Source organism: Rosa chinensis, chromosome 7 (assembly GCF_002994745.2).
Source record: "Rosa chinensis cultivar Old Blush chromosome 7, RchiOBHm-V2, whole genome shotgun sequence".
NCBI classification, from domain to species: Eukaryota; Viridiplantae; Streptophyta; class Magnoliopsida; order Rosales; family Rosaceae; genus Rosa; species Rosa chinensis.
The window spans coordinates 65,724,090-65,748,738 of NC_037094.1; the positions used below are offsets into that span (position 1 = coordinate 65,724,090).

The 24,649-nt window shown below is 38.9% G+C and overlaps 2 protein-coding genes across 3 annotated transcripts; one reads left to right on the forward strand and one right to left on the reverse strand.

Annotated features, from left to right (window-relative positions):
• The first annotated feature begins 3,112 nt into the window (after positions 1-3,112).
• Positions 3,113-17,081, forward strand: LOC112176553 (acetyl-CoA carboxylase 1). Its single transcript, XM_024314537.2, has 32 exons — positions 3,113-3,719; positions 4,402-4,780; positions 5,497-5,703; positions 5,798-5,959; positions 6,236-6,328; positions 6,425-6,520; positions 6,710-6,883; positions 7,237-7,330; positions 7,437-7,624; positions 7,714-7,764; positions 7,877-7,916; positions 8,270-8,394; positions 8,510-8,626; positions 8,716-8,790; positions 8,878-8,934; positions 9,055-9,159; positions 9,501-9,587; positions 9,672-9,863; positions 9,961-10,149; positions 10,287-10,397; positions 10,484-10,570; positions 10,659-10,835; positions 11,220-11,297; positions 11,386-11,508; positions 11,693-11,962; positions 12,047-12,387; positions 12,664-12,901; positions 13,005-13,366; positions 13,455-13,668; positions 14,103-14,279; positions 14,385-16,535; positions 16,621-17,081. The coding sequence occupies exons 2-32, from the start codon at positions 4,403-4,405 to the stop codon at positions 16,675-16,677; spliced, it is 6,816 nt and encodes a 2,271-aa protein (XP_024170305.1). The 5' UTR covers positions 3,113-3,719; position 4,402; the 3' UTR covers positions 16,678-17,081.
• A 1,611-nt stretch (positions 17,082-18,692) lies between these two features.
• Positions 18,693-24,353, reverse strand: LOC112176554 (tRNA modification GTPase MnmE). 2 transcript variants are annotated; one of them, XM_040509954.1, is made up of 10 exons: positions 23,820-24,353; positions 23,522-23,660; positions 23,252-23,373; positions 22,951-23,154; positions 22,409-22,468; positions 21,643-21,781; positions 20,961-21,079; positions 20,617-20,841; positions 20,336-20,488; positions 18,693-18,760 (listed from the first exon to the last, which is right to left on the reverse strand). In XM_040509954.1, exons 1-10 carry the CDS (start codon positions 24,312-24,314, stop codon positions 18,719-18,721), a joined length of 1,698 nt encoding a protein of 565 aa, XP_040365888.1. In that variant the 5' UTR covers positions 24,315-24,353; the 3' UTR covers positions 18,693-18,718. The 2 variants fall into 2 exon arrangements, with proteins under 2 accessions (XP_040365888.1, XP_024170306.1); XM_024314538.2 differs by lacking the exon at positions 18,693-18,760 and having other exon boundaries at positions 19,714-20,488; positions 23,820-24,352.
• Between the last annotated feature and the right edge of the window lie 296 nt (positions 24,354-24,649).

A 24,649-nucleotide genomic window follows, 5' to 3' on the forward strand; every position in this document is an offset into this window, starting at 1 on the left:
AGCTCTACTAAAATTTTTCGGGCTACGTACCTGTGTACTATGAGTTTGGTTTTGGGATGTCTAGTATTCGTATAGTTATTAACGATTATTGTACTTTCTTTGTTCAGAGTGGGCCGTTAGCAGAGCAAGATTTTAATGAGGTCACTTTAGTTGCAATTCTAGCTTTATGGTCTTAATTTTTAGATGAAAGAAAGTAAAAACCACTTTTTCACTTCTTCCAATCGAATATATATGTTTTTTTTTTTTCAAGAAGAAACAAACAACCTTCAGTATTCAAGTCTCATTTCACAAGAAGTTAAGGAAAACAAGTTAGAAGAGTCGTGATCTCTTTCTCTCTGACTTAGGGTTAGGAATTTTCTGTGCAATTTTCAATGATAAGTTCTGTTGATGCCATAACTGCTCGTCTTGCTTCCTCCTTTGCTATCGTTGAGGGGAAAAAGCAGGTCGATCTGCAACCTACACAAGGGAAAGGTCTGCACCAGGCAGACGTTTTCTTGGTCGGAAAGCTTCTCACCTCTTGGGAGTACAAAGTCAGATCCTTCCTTGGGATGTTTCGCAATGCTTGGAGAGTGAATGGATCGTTGCAGGTGGAGGAGGCTGAAAGGGCAGTGAATCCTTTTCACGTTGTCTGATGCTGCTGATCGTGATCGAATTTGAAAGGGAACCCCGTGAGGCTACAATCATGCGCCAGTAGCCCTAGCCTACTATGACGACCTCACTGATATCGAGACCGTATCGTCCACCTTGTTCTCATATTGATCACGCTGCAAGGCATCCCACCAGCTTTTCGGTCGGAAAGGGTGATGAAAATGATTAGTTATACTATTGGGGACTTCCAAGAGATTGACAAACCTGGCAAATGGGCTGGAAAGCTTTGAATTAGGGTTGAGATCCCGTTCAATCATCCTCTGTCATTCAAACGTTGGTATTGGGTAGAAGACAAAGTTGAATTTCTCTGCAACTTCAGGTACGATAAGTTGTTTGGTCGATGTGCTACTTGTGGATTTGTCACTAATGTAGGACTTCCTGCTTGGGTCTGGCATTGGATGAAGATGATACTAGGGAAGAGCGCACTGTTCTGGGCGCTCAGATGGTGGAGGTACCACCTATGACAGTGCTGCAATTGGTCAGTGCATCAGCGACTGTACCTGGTATGATAACGAGTAGCAGAATCAGTGTAGGTACTAGGCCAGGTTAGGGTTTCGGCTACAGGTCTGAACCTAACAGGTAAGCGGTGGGGTAGGGAGGAAGAGGGTGTCTCTATTTCTCCTAAGAAAATGAAACTAAGCCTTGCAGTAGGGAAGAAATTTGAATTTGGAACCGGAGAACTTGGGGTTGGTGCCAGTGGTGCAAAATGAGGATAATAGTGGTTAGTTGAAAAGGAAGCGAGGCAGGCTTGCTGGTAGCAAGAACAAGTTGCCATATGGTGAAAAAAAGAAGGCAGGAAAGGCTGATAATGGTAGTGAGAAGACAAGGGCAGCCAAGAAACAATTATGGCCAAAGCTCGACAAGGTTGATATTGCTTCAAGCTCCAACTCAAAAGGGAAGGAGCTAGTTATTTTCTAGTTTTCTATCAAAATTTCATTAAGCATGTGTGAGTCTGGTTTAACTTCTATATGTCTTCTATGACGTTTCTAGTCTTTATTTGTACCACAATTGCGTGTCTGGCAAATGAGGGCTAGTTGAATGATTTCTTTTTTGTAGAAGGTGAGGTTTGATTACTCTTGTATAGACTTACTCAATAGTGAGCGTCCCAAAGATTGTAATAATTTGCTTTAGCTTAGATATGGTAGTCTGTTTCTTTGACTTTATTATGTAAGCTTTGTAAATTATAGCCTTTTGACTGTTAATCTAATGAATTTCAACTTCTATTTATAAAAAGAAATAACAAAAAAGAAAACCTTTATTAATCAATCAATTGGGGGATATATATATATATACACACATATACATACGGAGCTGATCGAGAGAGGATGTCAGCACTTTCGCTAAAGTGCGGACGACGGCACTGCAGCCCAACTCAGGCCACGACGGTGCGGCGCCAGTTACCGGAGGGAGGCCAGGGGTCGGACGGACCAGTCTGCAGTCAGGTGGAGTCGCCGGCGACGAGGTTGCAGCGTTGCAGGTCAAGTTGCTGCCCAGAAACCTGCAACCTCGACCTCCTCCGACCTCGATCGCTGTCCAAAAGCCATCTGGGATGCTTCCGGCCTCCTTCCGACCCGATTGGCGCCGCCGTCGAGGCCTGAGCGGGGCTTTAGCGATAGTGCGGACGTCCTCTGTTGATCGGACCTCTATATATATATACACACACACACACGTATTTCGTTTTACTTGTCCCACTTAATTCGTTTAGGTAGTGCATCAAAGTTTATAGGGTTAAGAATGAGCTTTTATTCCACACATTCATGCTTGAGTTGTGGCTTGTGGATAAGCTGCATTGAGTATATACTATCCTTGTATAATATGATGAATTCATGTTTGAGTTGAGAATAGGAATGAGTGCACTAACTATTTACGGTGTTCGTAGGATTTTTGAATAAACTATGTCAATTATAAATGAAGAAATAAAGTTTTATGTTAGAAACAAAGATCAATTCGTTATCGTCTGCCCTAGGTATGAATTGCTAGACCATGCTGCAATCATTGATGATATAAAGTTGATTATGTTGTCCATTCATGATTCACAGATTTTTTTTTACTCCTAGAACTAGTAATGTGGCAGCTCTTAGGCTATCTACTTATCTAGTGTAGCTTTTGATGAAGATCATGACTCAGTTTGGATTGATCATGCTCTGGAATGCATTCTGGACGTTCTACATTCCAATTGTAATCAACATGTTTAAGATTTTTCTTCAAAAAAATTTAACGTCAGAGCAATTTGTAAATAATTAAAACGAAACCGATATGAAAGTTTAATTGAATTCTTAGTGCGGTTTCAATTTTCAAAAATGAAAAGTCGAAGCCATAGCTTCGGTTAATACTGAAAAACCTTGACCAATGAATCCGAGTCTACCCCTATTTTCCGATATTGTAAAATAAATAAAAAATTACAATATTATGTATCATCGTCATCTCATAGAACTCTATCTAATACAGGACCCCGGGGGGAGGGGAGAAGGGTTGGTTTACCTCACCACCCAACACACAGTCAAGATACGGCAAGTGCAAAATTAACTCTTTCATTCATGAATCATGATGTATGTCTGGTGACCCAAATTGGGGGTTTAAGAGAAAAGTCGAGGGAAGTTGATTTGAGGAGCATTAGAAGACAGACCCACCTTGTTGATCCATCTTTGATTAGACTTAAGAGAGAGAGAGAGAGAGACAGAAGAGATGGGGGTAGCTGGGAGTTGCTTCTAACAAAGGAAGATGGTGTGGCAGGGGCAGATACCACGTGCAAGTCCTTATTAAAGCCGTTAAAAACTAGCAAAAACACAAACCTCCCCTCCCAAACCCACACCTACCTCTCTACAATTCATTTAAAAACTAAAATTGGGTCCAGAATTGTTTCTGTATCACTCTCTCTCTCTCTCTCTCTCTCTCTCTATGATCATCATTCCTCACATTTTCACATTCACACAAACACAAACACATTCTGGGTTCTCTCTGAAATTCTGAATAGCTCTGCCTCTTGATTCAAGGTAATGCTTACTACCCAGATACCAATTTGAAGCAGTTCGATCAAGGTTGAAGCTCCTGCTTCATTTTTCTTCACCAAGGTCTGCCACCCATTTCCTCTAACCCTTTAAAGGAATTTGCTTCATTTTTTTTTTTCCCTGAATTGCGTTTTTGCAAGTTTTTTTTTTTTTTTTGGACATAAGTAGTTGGGAAGTAGTTTAGTTATAGTTGGGATTGGAGTTGGTATTGAGAACTCCGAAAGATTGTGTCTTTGTGTGTTTGGTGTGGATTTGGGAACCAGTCTGCACTGTTATGGAGTTTATGGTTGAACAACGTTGTACTTGTTCCTTTCCTTTTTGGTAGTGCCCTATTCGATTGAAGTTGATGTTTATGCTACACTGCACCCAAAGACTATACCTTTAGGATGTGTTTGAATTGTCTAAGGTTCAGTTAGTGTAGCATTACAGCTCAAATTAGAGTTCATAATGGTATAGAATTAGATGCAAGTATCGAAACGCCACCCAAGTTTAACCAGGTTGATGTTTAAATTTGCTATTGTTTTGCAATTGGGATCATGAAGTTGATTGCTTTATGTTTGATGGATGAAAAAAAAAAAAAAAGAAGTTGGGGAGTTAGGAAAGGTCCAATTCAGAATTGCAGAAACTTTAATAAATCAATATTTTTTTGGACAGCTTATTTGGTTTCTATAGTATAGGAGATTCATCAAATTTGTTCCTTGAAGTTAAATTGGCCCGGTTGATGAATTGATTTATTGCTCTGCAGGATGTCGGAAGCTCAAAGGAGATTGTTGACAACTGTTAGTCTTCCTCGTAATAATGGTTACGTAAATGGGGGACTATCAATCAGGTCCCCTGCTGCAGCACCTGCAGTTGAGGAGTTCTGCTATGCCCTTGGTGGGAAGAAGCCAATCCATAGCATTTTAATAGCAAACAATGGAATGGCAGCAGTCAAGTTTATACGTAGTGTGAGGACGTGGGCTTATGAAACATTTGGTACAGAAAAGGCTGTTTTGTTGGTGGCCATGGCCACACCAGAAGACATGAGAATCAATGCAGAACACATTAGAATTGCTGATCAGTTTGTGGAAGTTCCTGGTGGAACTAACAATAATAACTATGCCAATGTGCAACTCATTGTAGAGGTGTGTATGCTAAGCTCTTAACTCTTATATACTTTCATGTGTTTCCATAGTTTTTCTTTTATTACTATAAAGTGTGACCAGAAAGCAAAAATCCCAATAAATCCAGGACCCTGGTTTGATTTTACATTTATTTTTTTGCCAATGGATTTTAATAGTAAAGAAGATAATATAAAAATGTGGGTTAATAATTTAGGTAATAAAACTATTAATTGATGAGGCTATTGATGGGCTATTTTTCCCAGAATTTCTAGCAGATAGAGATGGGAGTCGTGTTTCTATACTTGTGAGCTATATCTCTTGTTGTATCTGTCACTGTGAAAACTGTGGAGTTCACTTGAGCAAAGTTTTTGACCTCTAAAGCAGATACTTCCTCCCTAACATGGTTGCAATTCCTGAACAGATTTTCTGGCTCTTTGTTTCATTGGCTACCAAATGTGAAGCAAATTGAGCTAATTCAGTAAACCATGCTTCATTATTTTGCCCTTGTCATCTAACAATATATTTCTCCCAATGTATTGGTGTATTATCAACCGAATATCTCAAACTGAGAGCATTTCTAGTTACCAAAGTAGCCTCATTGCATACCACTTCATTGGATAATAAATTGAACATGACATAAGATGCTGTATTACTTCACTTGTAGTTCTGAAACATTTCGTGAGTTTATGTAGAACTTATTAGTGATTCACATGAACTCGTTGTTCTTTACTACCCAGATGGCAGAGATAACACATGTTGATGCAGTTTGGCCTGGTTGGGGCCATGCATCTGAGATCCCTGAGCTTCCAGATGCATTGACTGCAAAGGGCATCATATTTCTCGGGCCACCAGCTGTATCTATGGCAGCATTAGGAGATAAAATTGGTTCATCATTAATTGCTCAAGCTGCTGAAGTACCCACCCTTCCATGGAGTGGATCACATGTATAATTTTTCACTGAAATTTGTGCCCTGTTTTTCCTTTGGTTTCTGTTGCAGTATTGTTGCAGATGTAATATTGTTAATATCTGATTTCCAGGTGAAAATTGCTTCAGACAGCTGCCTGGTTACAATCCCAGATGAAATGTATCGAGAAGCATGTGTTTACACAACAGAGGAAGCGATTGCAAGTTGTCAGGTTGTTGGTTACCCAGCCATGATTAAGGCATCATGGGGTGGTGGTGGTAAAGGCATAAGAAAGGTTTGCTTCATGCATGACATTGTTGCCTTTTTAGTTTCTTCTGAACTTATATTATTTACTTGACAAAGTTGTAATCTAGCTTTTAATCTTATATAGGCGAAGTTTTCTCAAAAGCCAAAAAACGAAGGAAAAAAAAAACCAATACTATATGCAATAACCCGTTCGCTAAGCCTGGAATGAGTTTCATTAGCTTATCTAACTTGTTAATGAGTTTGATTGAATCTTTATCACGCCTTTTTGAGAAATTCGCTGAATTGAATTTTTTGACCTTTCTAGGTCCATAATGATGATGAAGTTAGGGCATTGTTCAAGCAAGTCCAGGGTGAAGTTCCTGGATCTCCCATATTCATAATGAAAGTCGCATCCCAGGTTAGATCATCTATTGCATTTTAATATAGACGAGCTTAATTGTTGGACTCAGCTCATATATTGCCAATTTAACTAATGATTTATTTTATCTATCAGAGCCGACATTTAGAAGTCCAGTTACTATGTGATCAGCATGGAAATGTTGCAGCTTTGCACAGCCGTGATTGCAGTGTTCAAAGGAGGCACCAGAAGGTAATCTTGCTGTGACATAGTAAACTTGATATGATGTGTTTCACTAGTCACTTATTTAGTCTATTAAGGACTTCAGATACTCTTCTTTTTTCAACTAAAGATTTCTTTTTCTTGTTTATTAGTGCACTGTATTGGCTATTGGAATTGTTTTCTGATGAAGAATAATTTTTCTTGTTTTATGTTCTATAGATTATTGAGGAGGGTCCAATAACTGTAGCTCCACCAGAGACAATTAAAAAGTTGGAGCAGGCGGCTCGAAGGTTGGCTAAAAGTGTTAACTATGTTGGAGCAGCTACTGTTGAGTATCTGTACAGTATGGACACTGGCGAGTACTATTTCTTAGAGTTGAACCCTCGGTTGCAGGTATGTTATTTCGATTCAAGCCTTAACTTTGGCGGCAGTCTCATTTTAGCTTATGGTTCTTGTTAAACACTGTTTTAAATTTGTTTTGGTCATCAAATAATACATTGACAAATGTATTGTGTGCGCTTCAAGTAAGATAGAAAGAAACTATGCTTTTTATATGCTACCCAAGCCATCAGTCTTAATGCAACCTCTTAGAAAAAATTGAAATCATATGATCAGTAGAATCGCAAGAATTTCATATAGCTTCTACTACTGCCTATGCATGGGCAAACTGAGCTTCTATTCTTGCATCTTTTTCTCAAGACATTTAGTTTCGAGAGTGCTAAATGTGTATATTTAATTCAATGTAGGTGGAGCACCCAGTCACTGAGTGGATAGCAGAAATAAATCTGCCAGCAGCCCAAGTTGCAGTTGGGATGGGCATTCCTCTCTGGCAAATTCCTGGTATCATCTTAATTTCTGGATTTCTTTTTTTCAAATATATAATTATATATTTGAGTTAAACTTTTAATTTGGTCAAGTTTTCTTTTTCATTTATTCATTTGATTAGAGATAAGGCGGTTCTATGGAATGGAACATGGTAGTGGATATGATGCTTGGAGAAAGACGTCAGCTGTTGCCACCCCATTTGACTTTGACAAGGCAGAATCTACAAGGCCAAAAGGTCATTGTGTTGCTGTGCGTGTAACAAGTGAGGATCCAGATGATGGCTTTAAACCTACTAGTGGGAAAGTTCAGGTTTGTTATCATGACTCATCAGTTTCACCTTTTCTTTCTTTACCATAATGCTTTGAGGGACCTACTCTGAGTTACTCTACTATATGCAGGAGCTGAGTTTTAAAAGCAAGCCAAATGTTTGGGCGTACTTTTCTGTTAAGGTAAAATCTTGCAAGTTGATAACAATGCATTTCCTCAGAAAAGATATAGAAAGAAGGAAAATATAAAAATATAATTCTCAGACTAATTCTGATAGATGTTTTTGACTTGCAGTCTGGAGGGGGGATTCATGAGTACTCAGATTCCCAGTTTGGTAAGTATGCTGTTTATGTTTTTAATTTCTATTTTATTGGGTAATAGCTAAATGACAATCTAAATAATGTAGGACCATACAGTCTGAAAGCTCAATGCATAGTCTTCAATCTACTTGGCCAATGTTTTGCTTTCTAAGATCATTCTGCTGGTGGATATTTTCTTGGTTAAGATTTGTTATGCCTTAATGTGATTCTCTTTGGTTCTTTGCTCAAGTTATATATGGATATAAATTGTAACACATAACACTTCTTTCAGAAAGATTGTGAACAGAAATGTTTTCACTGTGGTTTATAAAAATCAGTTGTCAGTCTCTGATGCTAACATATTTCAAATTATACTTTTGTTCTCCAGGACATGTTTTTGCATTTGGAGAGTCTCGAGCTCTAGCTATTGCAAATATGGTTCTTGGGCTGAAGGAAATTCAAATTCGAGGAGAAATTCGTACAAATGTGGATTATTCAATAGATCTTTTACATGTAAACTTCGCAATATCTCTGAAAAAAATCAATACCACTTTTAATGAAATAGATAATGTGAAAGACATAATGTTTTCATGAAATGCCAAGTAACGTTTTTACACATATTATGTAGGCTTCAGATTACAGAGAAAATAAAATCCACACAGGTTGGTTGGATAGTAGAATTGCTATGCGAGTTAGAACAGAAAGGCCTCCTTGGTATTTGTCTGTAATTGGAGGGACTCTTTTTGTAAGTGCCACTATTTTCATTAGTTGTATAATTTTTATTATTCCATTTGCAAAGTGCGTCCCTTATGATTCCTACTATGCCATGTTCAGAAAGCATCTGCTAGTAGTGCGGCGATGGTTTCAGATTATATCGGCTATCTTGAGAAAGGGCAAATCCCACCTAAGGTATGGTTGTGTAAAAATTCCTATCTACATAGATGATTTATGTGTCTTTTTCTAATTAATTTTTGTCAATTATGATCCTGATTGCAGCATATATCATTTGTCCATTCACAAGTGTCTTTGAACATTGAGGGGAGCAAATACACGGTATTTTTTCCTATAATGTTGCTTCATTCCAAGGATTTCTAATTTATTTTTTAGGACCTTTAGGAGATTTGTTGTTGGTAGAATCAATAGTTATATATAATCAACAATCAACTATTCTAGATTGACATGGTGAGAGGGGGTCCTGGGAGCTATAGATTGCGGATGAATGAGTCAGAGGTTGAAGCAGAGATACATACTTTACGCGATGGAGGATTACTGATGCAGGCAAGTATAAGTATCCTCTTTATAATTTCATATTGTAGCTTCAAAGGTGATTCTACTCTTGCTCACATTGTGTATTACTTATTTTATCGTGGGACTATTTATCTGTACAAGTAATTGTCATTATGATTAAAGAAGTACGTCAAATGTTGGAATTTAGAAAGAAGTGACTTTTGGCACCTCTAGAAATGTCCTCAATCATGTTAGTCCTGTCAATGTCTTCATGCTAATATATTCTTATGATTTGCTGCATCCACAGTATCTTTTGCACCAATACTTAGTACATACTGTATAATTGCACCTGTCAGTTGGTGCTGTTACTTATTACTTAAATGTTGTTTCAGTTGGATGGAAATAGTCACATTATATATGCAGAGGAAGAAGCAGCTGGAACTCGTCTTCTTATTGATGGAAGGACTTGCTTGCTTCAGGTTCCTCCATTTCTCTTCTTTCCTCGTATCACTTGCTTGCTCACACATTACTTATGCTGAATAGTTGACCTTTGTTGAATCTAGAACGATCACGATCCATCCAAGTTAATAGCAGAGACACCATGCAAGCTGTTGAGGTTCTTGGTTGCTGATGATAGTCATATCGATGCTGATACACCATATGCAGAGGTTGAGGTTATGAAGATGTGTATGCCTCTACTTTCACCTGCTTCTGGAGTTATCCACTTTCAATTGTCTGAAGGCCAAGCAATGCAGGTAAATCACATTCCAATTTTTCAATAAATAGAAAAAGGAAAGAACAAAAAGACATTCATCTCTTAGTGGAAGTAAAAAAGTTATGTTCGTTACGTAGGCTGGTGAACTTATTGCAAGGCTTGATTTAGATGATCCTTCAGCTGTGAGAAAGACAGAACCTTTCCATGGAAGCTTCCCCGTCCTGGGGCCTCCAACTGCAATTTCTGGTAAAATTCATCAAAGATGTGCTGCAAGCTTAAACGCAGCCCGAATGATTCTTGCTGGTTATGAGCATAACATTGATGAAGTGAGTTCTCTTTCAATGTAAAACATAATATTTAGAGATCTGTTTTAATCTGTGCTTTTTCCAGTCTATAATATCATTTGGTAGATCTTACATTATTCTTAAACCTGCCTTGTTGATGAGTTTGTCATCTATCTCAGGTAGTGCAAAACTTGCTCAATTGCCTAGATAGTCCTGAACTCCCTTTCCTTCAATGGCAAGAATGCTTGGCTGTTTTGGCAACCCGCCTACCCAAGAATCTCAAAAATGAAGTAAGGAGAGATGGGGTGGTTTTCCCTATGAGTTATTCTCCCAAAAGAGTCTTTACTTATATCTCTTCTTTCAATTTATTTTACAGCTGGAATCAAAATTTAAGGATTTTGAGTTGATTTCTAGCTCTCAGAGTGTTGATTTTCCTGCCAAATTGTTGCGTGGTGTTCTTGAGGTGAGTTCTGTATTCAAACTCCTTAGTTTAGATTTTAAAAAAAAATAATTTTCAACTTCATAAGAATGTTGGTCTTATGTCTCTGCAGGCCCATCTATCCTCCTGTCCTGATAAAGATAAAGGAGCCCAAGAAAGGCTTGTTGAACCTTTGATGAGCCTTGTGACGTCTTATGAAGGTGGAAGAGAAAGTCATGCCCGAGTTATTGTTCAATCCCTCTTTGAAGAGTATCTGTCAGTTGAAGAATTATTCAGTGACAACATTCAGGTTAGACATTCAGGTTATTCAGTTTTATTTTATTTTATTTATTATTTTTATTATAAGGTGGTGTATCACTTCCAATCCTTTGTTTGGCACTTTGGCCATGTAACCAATTATAGTGAACCTAATTATTTTTTATCAGTTATTTTTTTTCTTCTTTCTTTTGATTTTGCTACTCTGTTTTATATATACTTGATCAAATCATAGTAAACAAATTTATGGAGTACTGATCTTTGGACTTTGAGCTTGGTATTTAGCTTTGTAGTTTTACTGCATCCTGGTAAATTAGAAGGATGTTGTAAAGCTGCCCATATAGATTTGAATGTTGTAAATTTGTAAAATTTAATTCTGATGCTTGATTCCTAATATTCTAATATTTCTTTGCTCCAGGCTGATGTGATTGAGCGCCTTCGACTTCAATATAAGAAAGATCTGTTGAAGGTTGTGGAAATTGTGCTCTCTCATCAGGTACTTAAAGTAAAACATGCTCGGTTTGCTTGCCTTTCCCACGTGTCATTCAATTATTTTGTAACAGTACTGTGTCATGTGCTTCCAGGGTGTAAAGAATAAAAATAAGTTGATTCTACGACTCATGGAACAACTGGTGTACCCCAACCCTGCTGCATACAGGGAGAAGCTAATTCGGTTTTCTCAACTTAACCATACAAACTATTCTCAGGTTGGCTATTGTACCGATTTAACCAAATTGATTAAACTAGTAGATTTAATATGCTGATCTTTCTCTTGTTTTTTAAGTTTTCAAATACAATCCTCATATCGTTAGTAAGCAATGGTTATTACTTTTCTTCAGACTAATATCCTTAATTTTTTGAAGAGTCCTAATTCCACTTTAAAATCTACAGTTGGCACTAAAAGCAAGTCAGCTTATGGAGCAAACCAAGTTGAGTGAACTTCGTTCTAGCATTGCTAGAAGTCTTTCTGAGTTGGAGATGTTTACTGAGGATGGTGAAACCATGGATACTCCAAAGAGGAAAAGTGCCATAAATGAACGAATGGAGGATCTTGTGAGTGCACCTTTGGCAGTTGAAGATGCCCTTGTAGGTCTCTTTGATCATGGTGATCACACCCTTCAGAGGCGGGTTGTTGAGAGTTATGTACGCCGGTTATACCAGGTACTGTGGTTCAACGCTTCTGAGTTTCTGCTTACTTTATTTTCGATAGCCAATTTTGTTGTTTAACTTTTTATTCGTCATCAGCCCTACCTTGTAAAGGGGAGTGTCAGGATGCAGTGGCACAGATCTGGTCTAATAGCTTCATGGGAGTTCTCAGAAGAACCTGTTGAGAGGAAACATGAGATTGAAGGTCAATCAGTTGATAAAACATTCCTTCAGAAACACGAGGAGAGGAAATGGGGAGTCATGGTTATAATAAAATCTCTTCAGTTTCTTCCAGCAATTATTAGTGGTGCACTGAAGGAAATGTCTCATAACCTTCATGAAGCAACTCCAAATGGATCTACTGAATCAAGTGGCTTTGGTAATATGATGCATATTGCTTTGGTTGGCATCAACAATCAAATGAGTCTACTTCAGGATAGGTACTATACCTGTCCATTTTATTAGCCTTGATGTTTGCAACTAAAAGTTAATCATGCAATGAATCTTGGGAGTGTGTTTACATGTAATAGTATATACTTTATCTGCGATCCTTAGGTTCTATCTTGATTGATTCATAACATAGTAAGTCCAATTTTGACTTGGATTGGATAGGTGGACGGACATTATTAATTTCTTTTTCTATCTGCAAAGACATGCCAAATAGAACCTATAGTTAAAAACCTTCTTGACCAGCATTGTCTTTTGATGCTTGCCAGTGGTGACGAGGATCAGGCTCAAGAAAGAATTAAGAAGTTAGCCAAAATACTTAAAGAGCAAGGAGTAGCCTCCAGTCTACACAGTGCAGGTGTCACAGTAATTAGTTGTATCATACAAAGGGATGAAGGGCGGGCCCCTATGAGGCACTCCTTCCACTGGTCATCAGAGAAGCTCTATTATGAAGAAGAACCCCTATTGCGTCACCTAGAACCTCCTCTATCTATTTACCTTGAATTGGTTAGTAATTTCCTGGCTTTATCCCCAGCTTTTATATTAATAGTGACAAAATGTTTCCACTTAACCCTTGATATGAAGTAACTCAATATCTCTTCTGATCCAGGACAAGCTTAAAGGCTATGAGAATATACAGTATACCCCATCTCGTGACCGTCAATGGCACTTATACACCGTTGTAGACAAGACAGTGAAGCCACCACCAATCCAAAGGATGTTCCTCAGAACACTTGTCAGGCAGCCCACAACAAATGAAGGGTTCTCTGGATTTCAACAGCTAGACATTGCAACAGCTAGTAACCAATTTTCTTTATCATTTACTTCAAGGAGCATCTTGAGGTCCTTATCAACAGCAATGGAAGAGTTGGAACTGAATGCGCACAATGCCACTGTCAAATCTGATCACACCCATATGTATCTTTATATCTTACGTGAGCAACAAATTAATGATCTGCTGCCTTACCACAAGTAATTATTTCTTTTTCCTATCCAATTTATTTTCATCCGAGATAAGACAGCAAACTTTCTAGAATTTCTTATTGGGGTTATTTTGCAGGAGAGTTGATTTAGATGCTCAACAAGAAGAAACTGTTGTGGAGGCCATCTTGGACGAACTTGCACGTGAAATCCACACATCAGTTGGTGTAAGGATGCATAGGTTGGGTGTTTGTGAGTGGGAAGTGAAGCTGTGGATGGCATCCTCTGGAGAGGAAAACGTTGCTTGGAGGGTTGTCGTGACAAATGTGACTGGTCATACCTGCACTGTACATGTATGTTTATATATATCGCATACATTTTGTTGAAGAATATGCTTAAATTTTAAAGTTAAAAATTCTTTGGTTGGTTTGCAGAGAGATGGCCCTTATTAGTATCAATGATTCAGATCATAGGTTAAACATAGGTTTTGCTAAAAGATGAATCTTATCAATGTGTTGTCTGATAAGAATTTTCTAATAACAGACTGCTCTTTTGCTATATATTCACAGCACATTTATATTATTTTTTTCTTTAAAAAAAAATATATATATATATACATGAAATAGTCTACTGATATATGATTCTTTCATTGTAAAATAAAGATCATATTTTAAGTAAAAACGTTTGCAATGTCAGTATTAAAGTGAATTTATTTAATGATTTATTGTCTATATTGTGAATATGGATTATGAATCATGATTGTACGTTTGGTTAACATGATATTCAGATATATCGGGAACTAGAAGATACCAGCAAACAGGGAGCGGTATACCATTCAGTCTCTGTACAGGGTCCCCTGCATGGTGTACCGGTGAATGCGCACTATCAGCCTTTGGGAATTATAGACCGAAAACGTCTGTTGGCCAGGAGAACCAACACCACTTACTGCTATGATTTTCCACTGGTGAGATATCGGATAGATTTTTTTTTCTTTTTCAATAAATAATTTTATGTTCTCCACAATTTACAGATATGGTAAAAAGTAAAAACTAACTTGAGTTTTTCATAGGCATTTGAGACGGCCTTGGAACAGTCATGGGCATCCCAGTCACCAGGTGTTGACAAACCGAAGGGTAAAATTCTCAAGGTCACAGAGCTCAAATTCGCTGACCAAAAAGGCAGCTGGGGTACTCCTCTCAATACCGTAGAGCGTCCACCTGGACTCAATGATGTTGGTATGATAGCCTGGTTTATGGAGATGTCTACCCCTGAGTTCCCTTCTGGAAGGAGGATATTGGTTGTTGCGAATGATGTCACCTACAAAGCTGGATCTTTTGGCCCAAGGGAGGATGCATTCTTCTTTGCAGTAACTGAGCTTGCTTGTGCTGAGAAATTGCCTCTAATATACTTGGCTGCAAACTCAGGTGCCCGTATTGGGGTTGCTGAAGAAGTCAAATCCTGTTTTAAAGTGGGCTGGTCTGATGAATCAAGCCCCGAACGTGGTTTTCAATATGTGTATTTAACCTCTGAGGATTATGCTCGGATTGGATCATCTGTGATAGCGCATGAATTAAACCTAGCAAATGGCGAAACCAGATGGGTGATAGATACCATTGTTGGAAAGGAGGACGGCTTGGGGGTCGAGAGCTTGACTGGAAGTGGGGCAATTGCTGGTGCATATTCGAGGGCATATATGGAAACCTTTACCTTAACATATGTGACTGGCAGAACTGTAGGGATAGGTGCTTATCTTGCAAGGCTTGGGATGCGGTGCATCCAGAGGCTTGATCAGCCCATCATTTTAACTGGTTTCTCTGCATTAAACAAACTACTTGGCCGGGAGGTTTACAGCTCCCAGATGCAACTTGGAGGACCTAAAATTATGGGAACTAATGGGGTTGTACATCTAACGGTAGCTGATGATCTTGAAGGAATATCTGCTATTCTAAAGTGGCTGAGCTATGTTCCTCCTCATATTGGTGGCCCACTCCCCATTTCAATTCCCTTGGATCCTCCAGAAAGGCGTGTGGAGTACTGCCCCGAGAATTCATGTGATCCTCGCGCTGCGATTTCTGGTGCTCTGAATGGTAATGGGAACTGGATGGGGGGTATATTTGACAAAGACAGCTTTGTTGAGACACTAGAAGGCTGGGCAAGGACGGTTGTTACTGGAAGGGCGAAGCTTGGAGGAATCCCTGTGGGAATTGTTGCTGTTGAGACACAGACGGTGATGCAAATTATTCCTGCTGATCCAGGCCAGCTTGATTCCCATGAGAGGGTTGTTCCTCAGGCTGGACAAGTATGGTTTCCTGATTCTGCAACTAAGACTGCCCAAGCATTATTAGATTTCAACAGAGAAGGACTCCCACTTTTCATTCTTGCCAACTGGAGAGGCTTTTCTGGTGGGCAGAGAGACCTTTTCGAAGGGATCCTTCAGGCTGGATCAACCATTGTGGAGAACCTAAGGACTTACAAACAGCCCGTTTTTGTATTCATCCCAATGATGGGTGAGCTCCGCGGTGGAGCATGGGTGGTCGTTGATAGCCGGATAAATCCGGACCATATTGAAATGTATGCTGATCGAACGGCTAGAGGAAATGTGCTTGAGCCAGAGGGGATGATCGAGATCAAGTTTAGGAACAAGGAATTGCTGGAGTGCATGGGCAGGCTTGACCAACAGCTGATCCAACTAAAGACTAAGCTTCAGGAAGCCAGGAGCTGTGGGGCGAATGAGAAGGTTGAATCCCTGCAGTTTCAGATACGATCCCGAGAAAAACAGCTTTTGCCCGTCTACACTCAGATAGCTACCAAATTTGCAGAACTTCATGATACGTCTCTGAGGATGGCTGCAAAAGGGGTAATCAGAGGAGTTTTGGAGTGGGCCAGCTCTCGATCTTTCTTCTACAAGAGATTGCGTCGGAGAATTGCCGATGACTCGCTCATCAAGATAGTGAGAGATGCTGCTGGTGAACAGCTGTCACATAGATCTGCAATGGATTTGATCAAGAGCTGGTTTTTGAGTTCTGATATTTCAAGAGGCAGGGAAAATGCTTGGGAGGATGATGAAACCTTCTTTAGATGGAAGGATGATCAAACTAATTATGAGGGTAAGCTAAAAGAATTGCGGGTCCAGAAGGTATTGCTTCAATTGGCAACCATTGGCAACTCAGTATCTGATTTGCAAGCCCTACCTCAAGGTCTTGCTGCCCTTCTAAGCAAGGTAAATCATCATGTTTATTCTTTTTTACAAATATCATCACATGTATCTGTAGCCACCTGGAGCTAATGATCAAAATCTAATGCAGGTTGAGCCATCAAGCAGATCATTTTTGGTTGAGGAACTCCGGAAGGTGCTTGGTTGATGGCATGCGTGACCAGAGTCCCGCGAATTGTGCTGTATGTGCCTGAATCATAGATAGCTGCATTTCAATTAGTTGCTGTAAGAAAACAATGGCTGCTTGCATATCAGACGCATCAACGATTTAGTTGGCTGTTAGAGAAGCTTTGTATATTAGAGGGTTTTAGGGAGTAGTCTCTCTCCAAATTGTAAATTTTGGTTGTCACAACCACAAGTAAAATATAAGGGGAATAGATAGCTTAAAGAGGAAAACAACCAGCATTTGCAGGTTCTGTTTCATTATTTTCCTACATGAATGATTAATGCTTGAAAATAAAGTTATGATATGATGTATTTGTTCAGTTATCTTTTGTCAATAACTTATATGTAATTTGTTAGTTTGTATTATCCTGTAAGAATTGTTCGTTATTCCCGTTTATAATTATTAATTCATGTTGCCTCGTTCGTTTCTGTGTCATAAGCATACTGAACTGTTTGAAAAGATCACTCGAACAACCATGTTATCATTTCTTTGTAGTGTTCCCGGTATCCTGGCGGTCAAGCCAATATTATTACTGTTAAGAAACCAATGGTATTCCCAATAATAATAAAACCATTTCCGATAAAAAAAAGTCGTCGGGAAATGTTTAATGCACGAATAGGTCATCGGCAATAGTATTTAATAACATTGCTGCCGACGAACAACCGTCGGCAAATGTGTTCTCTAGTATATAATAGCACTTGCCCCGGTGAATCCGTCGGCGCCAAACGTCTTTCCAGCTAACGAAATGTCGTCACTCGTCGGCAATGGTATTCACATTCTCAAATTAGTCATTAGCAAAGATGTTCTCAGTATATTATTACATTTTTGCCGATGAAGAAAGTGTCACTGATGTGTATAATTACCGTCTACTTTAGGTTTCAGGGACACAAAGCTTAATGAAACTACTAGAATTGCTATCTATCATGCTTCTTTATTTCCATAAGCAAGAATCACTAGGCCAAAAATTAAGAGGAAAAAGAAAATAATACTGTAACTTGAGACTATTTTAACAGTGTGTAGAAATCCAGTTCAGTTGCTCATTTCTTCATCTTGTGCTCAGGGGCGGAGCCAGAATTTTTTTTTCAAGTAAAGCAAGACAATGGCAGGAGGGGAAGGGAGGAAAATTAGAGGGAAGCTATAGATTTTGGAGGCAATTATGAAGATTTTGCCATGTTTTTGTCCAATTTCTGCCATTTTTACATACCTTGCTTACACCAAATCAGCGTAAGCTCAAAAAACCAGTCTAGCCAAGTGCCTAATCTGGGCTTTGTGAGAATCCCCCCCTGCTTGTGCTTCATCTTCATCTTCGCCTTCTCCTTTTCTTTTCGTTCCAACTCTTCGCGTTTCTTCTTCTCTTTCTCTTGCTTCTTTTTCATCTCTTGTTCCAGCCTCCTCCTCTCCTTCTCTTTCTCCTGTTGTATTCTTTTCCTCCTCTCCTTCTCCTTGGCTTTCCTTACCTTTTCCCTCTCCTTGAGTTCCTCCTTTGTCAGTTCTTTTCCTATTTTGAAAAACATTTTGCTTTAGAGCATTACAATTCACTTTTCTGAAGAATGAATGAATATATATCATGCCTTTGCTTTGTACCATCTGGGTTGAATTTAAGTGGCAGCTGTCTCTTTTGTTGTTCTTGCGATACAATGCTTTTCTCGTCATCTATACATTGCCGTCCAAAGAACATTTGAGGGGGGCATTTCCATATTGCATTAAGCCACCAAATGTTCATTTTTCTTTCATTCCTAATACCTAAAGCTGAGTATCTCATACCCTATTTAGCTATTTCCAACACGACTTAGAATCTTAGATAGACATATAAACAAGAAGTAATTCCGGCACCGCATGCAAACCATGTCACTAAGTGTGAAAACTACTGTATTTAGAGATAAACCCGGGAATATTCATGACATTGTAATTCCATCAAAAATTTCTTATGAACTTTATTGTTCATAAAGAATCGTCTATCCCTTCATATGTAAGTATCTAGCATAGTACAAAACTTTACAGATCAATACATTCTCTAGCTCTTCTATTTACCAATGCAGAACTTGCCAAAAATATTGGTCAAAACCTCCCGGAAATGTCTTCTCCACTTATTTGGCCAAGGGCCACTTAGTTTGTAATATCCTGTAAGAATTGTTCATTATTCCCGTTTATAATTATTAATTCATGTTACCTCGTTCGTTTTTCTCTGTCTTAAGCATACTGAACTGTTTGAAAAGATCACTCGAACTCTAAGAACCATGTTATCATTTCTTTGATAGTGTTCCCGGTATCCTAGCGGTCAAGCCACTCTTTAAGAAACCAATGGTATTCCCAATAATAATAAAACCATTTCAGATGAAAAAGTCGTCGGGAAATGTTTAATGCCCGAATAGATCATCGGCAATAGTTTCCCGATATGTAATGACGTTCTTGCCAACGAACAACCGTCGGCAAATGTGTTCTCTAGTATATAATAGCACTTCTCCCGGTGTATCCGTCGTCGCCAAACGTCTTTCCAGCAAACGAAATGTCATAACTCGTCGGCAATGGTATTCACAGTACATAATAAAATTTCTCAAATTAGTCGTTAGCAAAGATGTTCTCAGTATATTATTACATTTTTGCCGATGAAGAAAGTGTCACTGAAGTGATGTGTATAATTTCTGTCTACTTTAGGTTTACAAGTTATATCCATGAGAGTATCAGGAGAAGGAGATGATTCAACTCAACTTTTAAGGGACACAGAGCTTAATGAAGCTACTAGAATTGCTATCTATCATGCTTCTTTATTTCCATAGGCAAGAATCACTTGGCCAAAAATTAAGTTGAAAAAGAAAATAATACTGTAACTTGAGACTATTTTAAGTGTAGAAATCCAGTTCAGTTGCTCATTTCTTCATCTTGTGCTTCATCTTCATCTTCGCCTTCTCCTTTTCTTTTCGTTTCAACTCTTCGCGTTTCTTCTTCTCTTTCTCTTGCTTCTTTTTCATCTCTTGTTCCAGCCTCTTCTTCTCCTTCTCTTTCTCCTGTTCTATTCTTTTCCTCTTCTCCTTCTCCTTGGCTTTCCTTACCTTTTCCCTCTCCTTGAGTTCCTCCTTTGTCAGTTCTTTTCCTATTTTGAAACACATTTTGCTTTAGAGCATTACAATTCACTTTTCTGATGAATGAATGAATGAATGAATATATATATCATGCCTTTGTTTTGTACTATCTGGGTTGAATTTAAGTGGCAGCCGTCTCTTTTGTTGTTCTTGCCATACAATGCTTTTCTTGTCATCTATACATTGCCGTCCAAAGAACATTTGGTGAGAGCTTCCATATTGCATTAAGCCACCACAAGGCCATTTTTCTGAGATCTCATACCCTATTTAGCTATTTCCAACACGACTTAGAATCTCAGATAGACATATAATTCCGGCACCGCGTGCAAACCATGTCACTAAAAGTGTGAAAACTACTGTATTTAGAGATAAACCCCGGAATATAACAAAAGAGAATTCATGACATTGTAATCTCTTATGAACTTTATTGTTCATGATAAAGAATCGTCTATCCCTTCATATCTAAGTATCTAACATGGTACAAAACTTTCTACAGATCAATAAATTTTCTAGCTCTTCTATTTACCAATGCAGAACTTGCCAAAAATATTGGTCAAAACCTCCTCCGAAATGTCTTCTCCACTTATTTGGCCAAGGGCCATTGCAGCTTCCCTCAAATCAATCGTCCAGAAGTCAAAAGGAATTTCCTCCTCTATAGAGGATTTCAACCTTGCAAGAGCCTCTTTGGTTCGGACAAGCTGCTCACATTGTCTCTGATGAGTCATCAAAATTTAATACAACAATCAGAATCTTAGTAACCAGCAAATGCTTTCAAGTTTGGTGTGTAAGAAACGGTACAGAACACAGACACCATAATATATAAATTTAACGAACTCCTAACCTGGTTCACAGTCCACCTTCGACTCCCTGCAGGAAATTTGTTGAGACCAACAATATCTAATATCGCCTTCTCCAAATCTTGGATTCCTTGACCAGTGATGGCAGATGTCAAGACATGCTTATTGAAAGAACCAACATTTTTTTGAACCCACTCCAAGCAATCAGATGCAACACAATCTATTTTGTTAACTACAAGGATCATTGGGGTTGAAGATCCAGTTGATTTCTGTAAACCACAATAGAAGAGAATTGTACATTCTGAGTAACAGTTATGCATAATCAAAGACAAGGATCAACAAATGCAGATACAGGCATATTCATATGACAAGAGGAATGAGAGAGAACCTTGTTAGATTGGATTCTGTCAAGAAGTTCAGAGTCTTCTGGACTCCAGCCATCAAGAGCACTTATTGCCATAATAATGACATCAGCACCCATAGCAACTGCTTCAGACCTCTCCACACCTGTGATATAAAGGAGATTAAGGAATTTAGATATGCAATAGCAATACCCACAGTGCCATAATAAAAGAAGCATACACAAAACCAGATATCATTGGTTGTCAGCAACAGATATCAAATTAGCAGCATTACACTTGTCAGCTGGTCGGTAATTACATCACAAAAACTCAGAATAAATGCAATTGTGAATCGAACTGAACTATCAAACTTAGGTGCTATCCTAGTTTGCACTATAAAATTGAAACTCAAAAATGACCTCAAGAAAGTACAGATTTCTTGGGGACCTTCTAAGCAGCAAAGACAAAACACCCAACATGGAATACAGTTAAGCATCTTACTCTTCATAGGATGCCAAATGGCCAACCAGTTTAAATTGATCTATAATGAAAACAACCGGAATCTTTTGTTACTAAAATAGAAGTCCAGTAGAGCCAAACTTGGCTTCTTGTTCTTTTTTGAACAAAAAAAAGATGAAAAATTAACTATGTTGGTTTCATGTTCCATCATGTATGACATCAACATGAGGATATCAAACCATCATGATTGAGCAAAGAGAGAGAGTTTACCAATTTTCTCCACTATGTCAGTGGTTTCCCTGATGCCTGCTGTATCAAGAAGGGTTACAGGAATACCATTAACTGTAATACTGGCTTCAACCACATCCCGAGTGGTCCCAGCAACTTCTGTAACTATAGCTCTCTCAGTCTGCACGCTAAAATAAAGAAGCAGCATTCAATAACATCTCATGCTTCAAGAAACTGCTAAACAGATAAAAAGAACAACCAAAGAGGAAACACCACATTAGTAAAACACCCATGGTCTTTCATTATAAATTTCCTTCCTCTTGCAATATAATTGTTTCTTCTAACATTATCACACACCCACAATAAAAGCCAACAAAGTTAATATAGAAAGTCTGAAGACTCAAAAATAATAATCCACTCAGGTCTAGCCTGTTAACTAAACGGAGTGCTTATTCATTGACAAATCTAGCCTCACATCATTTATACCAACTGTTTCACTGCTTATGTGATTCAATATTTATAGAGGTATCTGTAAAACCCAAATCTTCCATTTAACTTGCATGTTTTTGGACATAATTAGGTGGAGATAACTTCAGTAGTTTACCACATTCTTCAAAGAGGCTTCACATTCTACAAAACCATTTATGCAGAGTCTTTCCAAGAATTAAGATTTATGAGATTTCAAAATATTCAATGTGTGATAGTGATACTCACATATATCTACAAATATAAGCAAGCATGTGAAATTATGGCAATCATACACAATAACAGAAAAAAAATATATTATACATAAACCGCCACCACATACTTTGCTCCATGCATTGAGGAGGCTTGATTTCCCAACATTTGGACGGCCCAGAATTGCTATCTGCAATATATTCAAAAGAGCTCCACAAATCAGAAGCATTTCAGAATTGCAGATAATGGAAACATACAAGGTATCTACATTCAAAATGTTAAAGATATAAAAGGATACAGCAACTACGTACCCAGACTATCATAAAACACAATGAGCAGTCCCCCCCAAGAAATAAAGTAGAGTTTAATAAAAAAGAGAACTAAATCTTGGGAACTAATAACTAAGGCACCACATAGACTTCTTTTCAAGAAAACCCCATCATTTGCTTACCATAACTAAACAAACTTATCACGATCATATTGACGTCCTAAACTTTAGCTGAAGTATTCAAAATTGTGCACATAAGGGCATGCATAAAATAATGACTTCCTTTAAACCAGATATACAAACAACATAACTGTTCATATGACGTATGAAGTGAAGTGACAGAAATAAGCTTCTTGATATAGCCGTAGTACAAAAGTATGAAAAAAAAAGGTCAGAAATTGTACCTGTAATCCAGATTGCAGAAGTTGGTCATAATTGGCCGTCTCTAGAGCACTCTCAACATCTTGTGACATGGAATGTATTTTATTCACAACTTCATTGGTATCAAGCGGCGGCATCTCATCATCAAAATCTAACCGGGCTTCAATTTCAGTAAGCAACTCAATGCACTGAAATCTCACGGATTTTACCATGGAAGAAAAGCCACCCTGCCAATATAGAAATCTTTTCATTGCTTAATTTATAATTTCCTCGGACAAAAGGCTTGGATAAATACTCTAATCATAGTCGACAACAGAGACATGCCTGAATTGCAGCTAGTGCTGCATCTGCTGCAGCCACAGACTTGGCCGAAATGAGTTTATCAACATTTTCAGCTTGGGTCAGGTCCAAGCGGCCATTGAGAAAGGCACGCAGAGTGAACTCCCCTATAACAAAAAATCACAAATGTCGTGTTACATATGACAACCCTTTTGCATTTTACTTAAAATCTTATCACAAAAGTGGCACATTTCGAAGCTAAAACTTCCATTTCATTTCAGCTAAGCTAAATGTGCGAGCAATAAATGAAGTCACCTGGTTCCGCAAGCCTTGCTCCAGCTTCTAAACAAGCTCTGAGAACCCGGTTCAGACACACTTGAGTCCCATGGCATTGAAGCTCCACCACATCTTCACGTGTATATGATCTTGGGGCCAACATTGGCACAGCTAAAACCTACCCCATTAATCCAGATATAACCCACATCACATATCAATCCTATAACCAATACTCATTCACATTCACTCAAAGTAATAGACTTTAAACCCTAAACCCTAAATTCTCAACCTTAAAAGTAAGAGACTTTAAACCCTAAAGGTAGAGACTTTCAAGTACCTCGTCGACGACATTGCCGTTGGGGTCCAAAACGACGCCGTATTCGATTACATGACTAGTGGGTCGCCATGGCTCAGCACCAGAGCTGTTGCTCTTTCTCTTTTTCTTTCTCGGACGGAACACGCGGCCGACGACGGCCACCGCGGACGGACCGGACAGCCGCACGATCCCAACCGCGCCGGGTGGGCCCCCAACTGACGTCACAATGGCCGCGATTGTGCTCGCGCTCTCCGGCTGCGGCTGGGACCCACTCACTACGGCGGCTCGCTCGTCTTTGCCGAGAAGCAGCGTCTGGGTTTTGTAGTCGGAGTCTGCGAGTGGGGAAGAGGCGGTGAAGGAGCAGTGGCAGGAGTGTAAATAGGGAGGGGAGCGAGGGCGGAGTTTGAGGAGGGGTTTGAAAGAGGCGGCAGAGATTAGATAAGGGGGTTTCAGTTTAAGTTTAGGCCTTGTGTAAAGAAAATGGCGAAAGCGGAGAGGTGAGAGCAGAGAGGCCATTGATGTGTTTTGATTTTCTGTGACCGCCGAGAGAGTTATGCATCTTTGTTTATGAGTAAACTCTAGTCTGGGCCTAATAAGTGTACAGAGGCTTTAAACCCATGAGCTATGGATAGCATTTGGGTTGGGTTGGGTTCGGATATTGTCGTATCTTTCCAAACACGAACCCGAACCCATTTGGAACCTGCAACGAGAAGATATTATTACTTTTTTGTACAATGGAGGCAGCAAGCCGAAACAAAGACGGATTAAGGTAGCCAAGATAACTTTTAAAGACTTGCATAGATCTAGTAACAATGTAAATAAATGTTTGATAGCTGATTTGCTGCATTCGA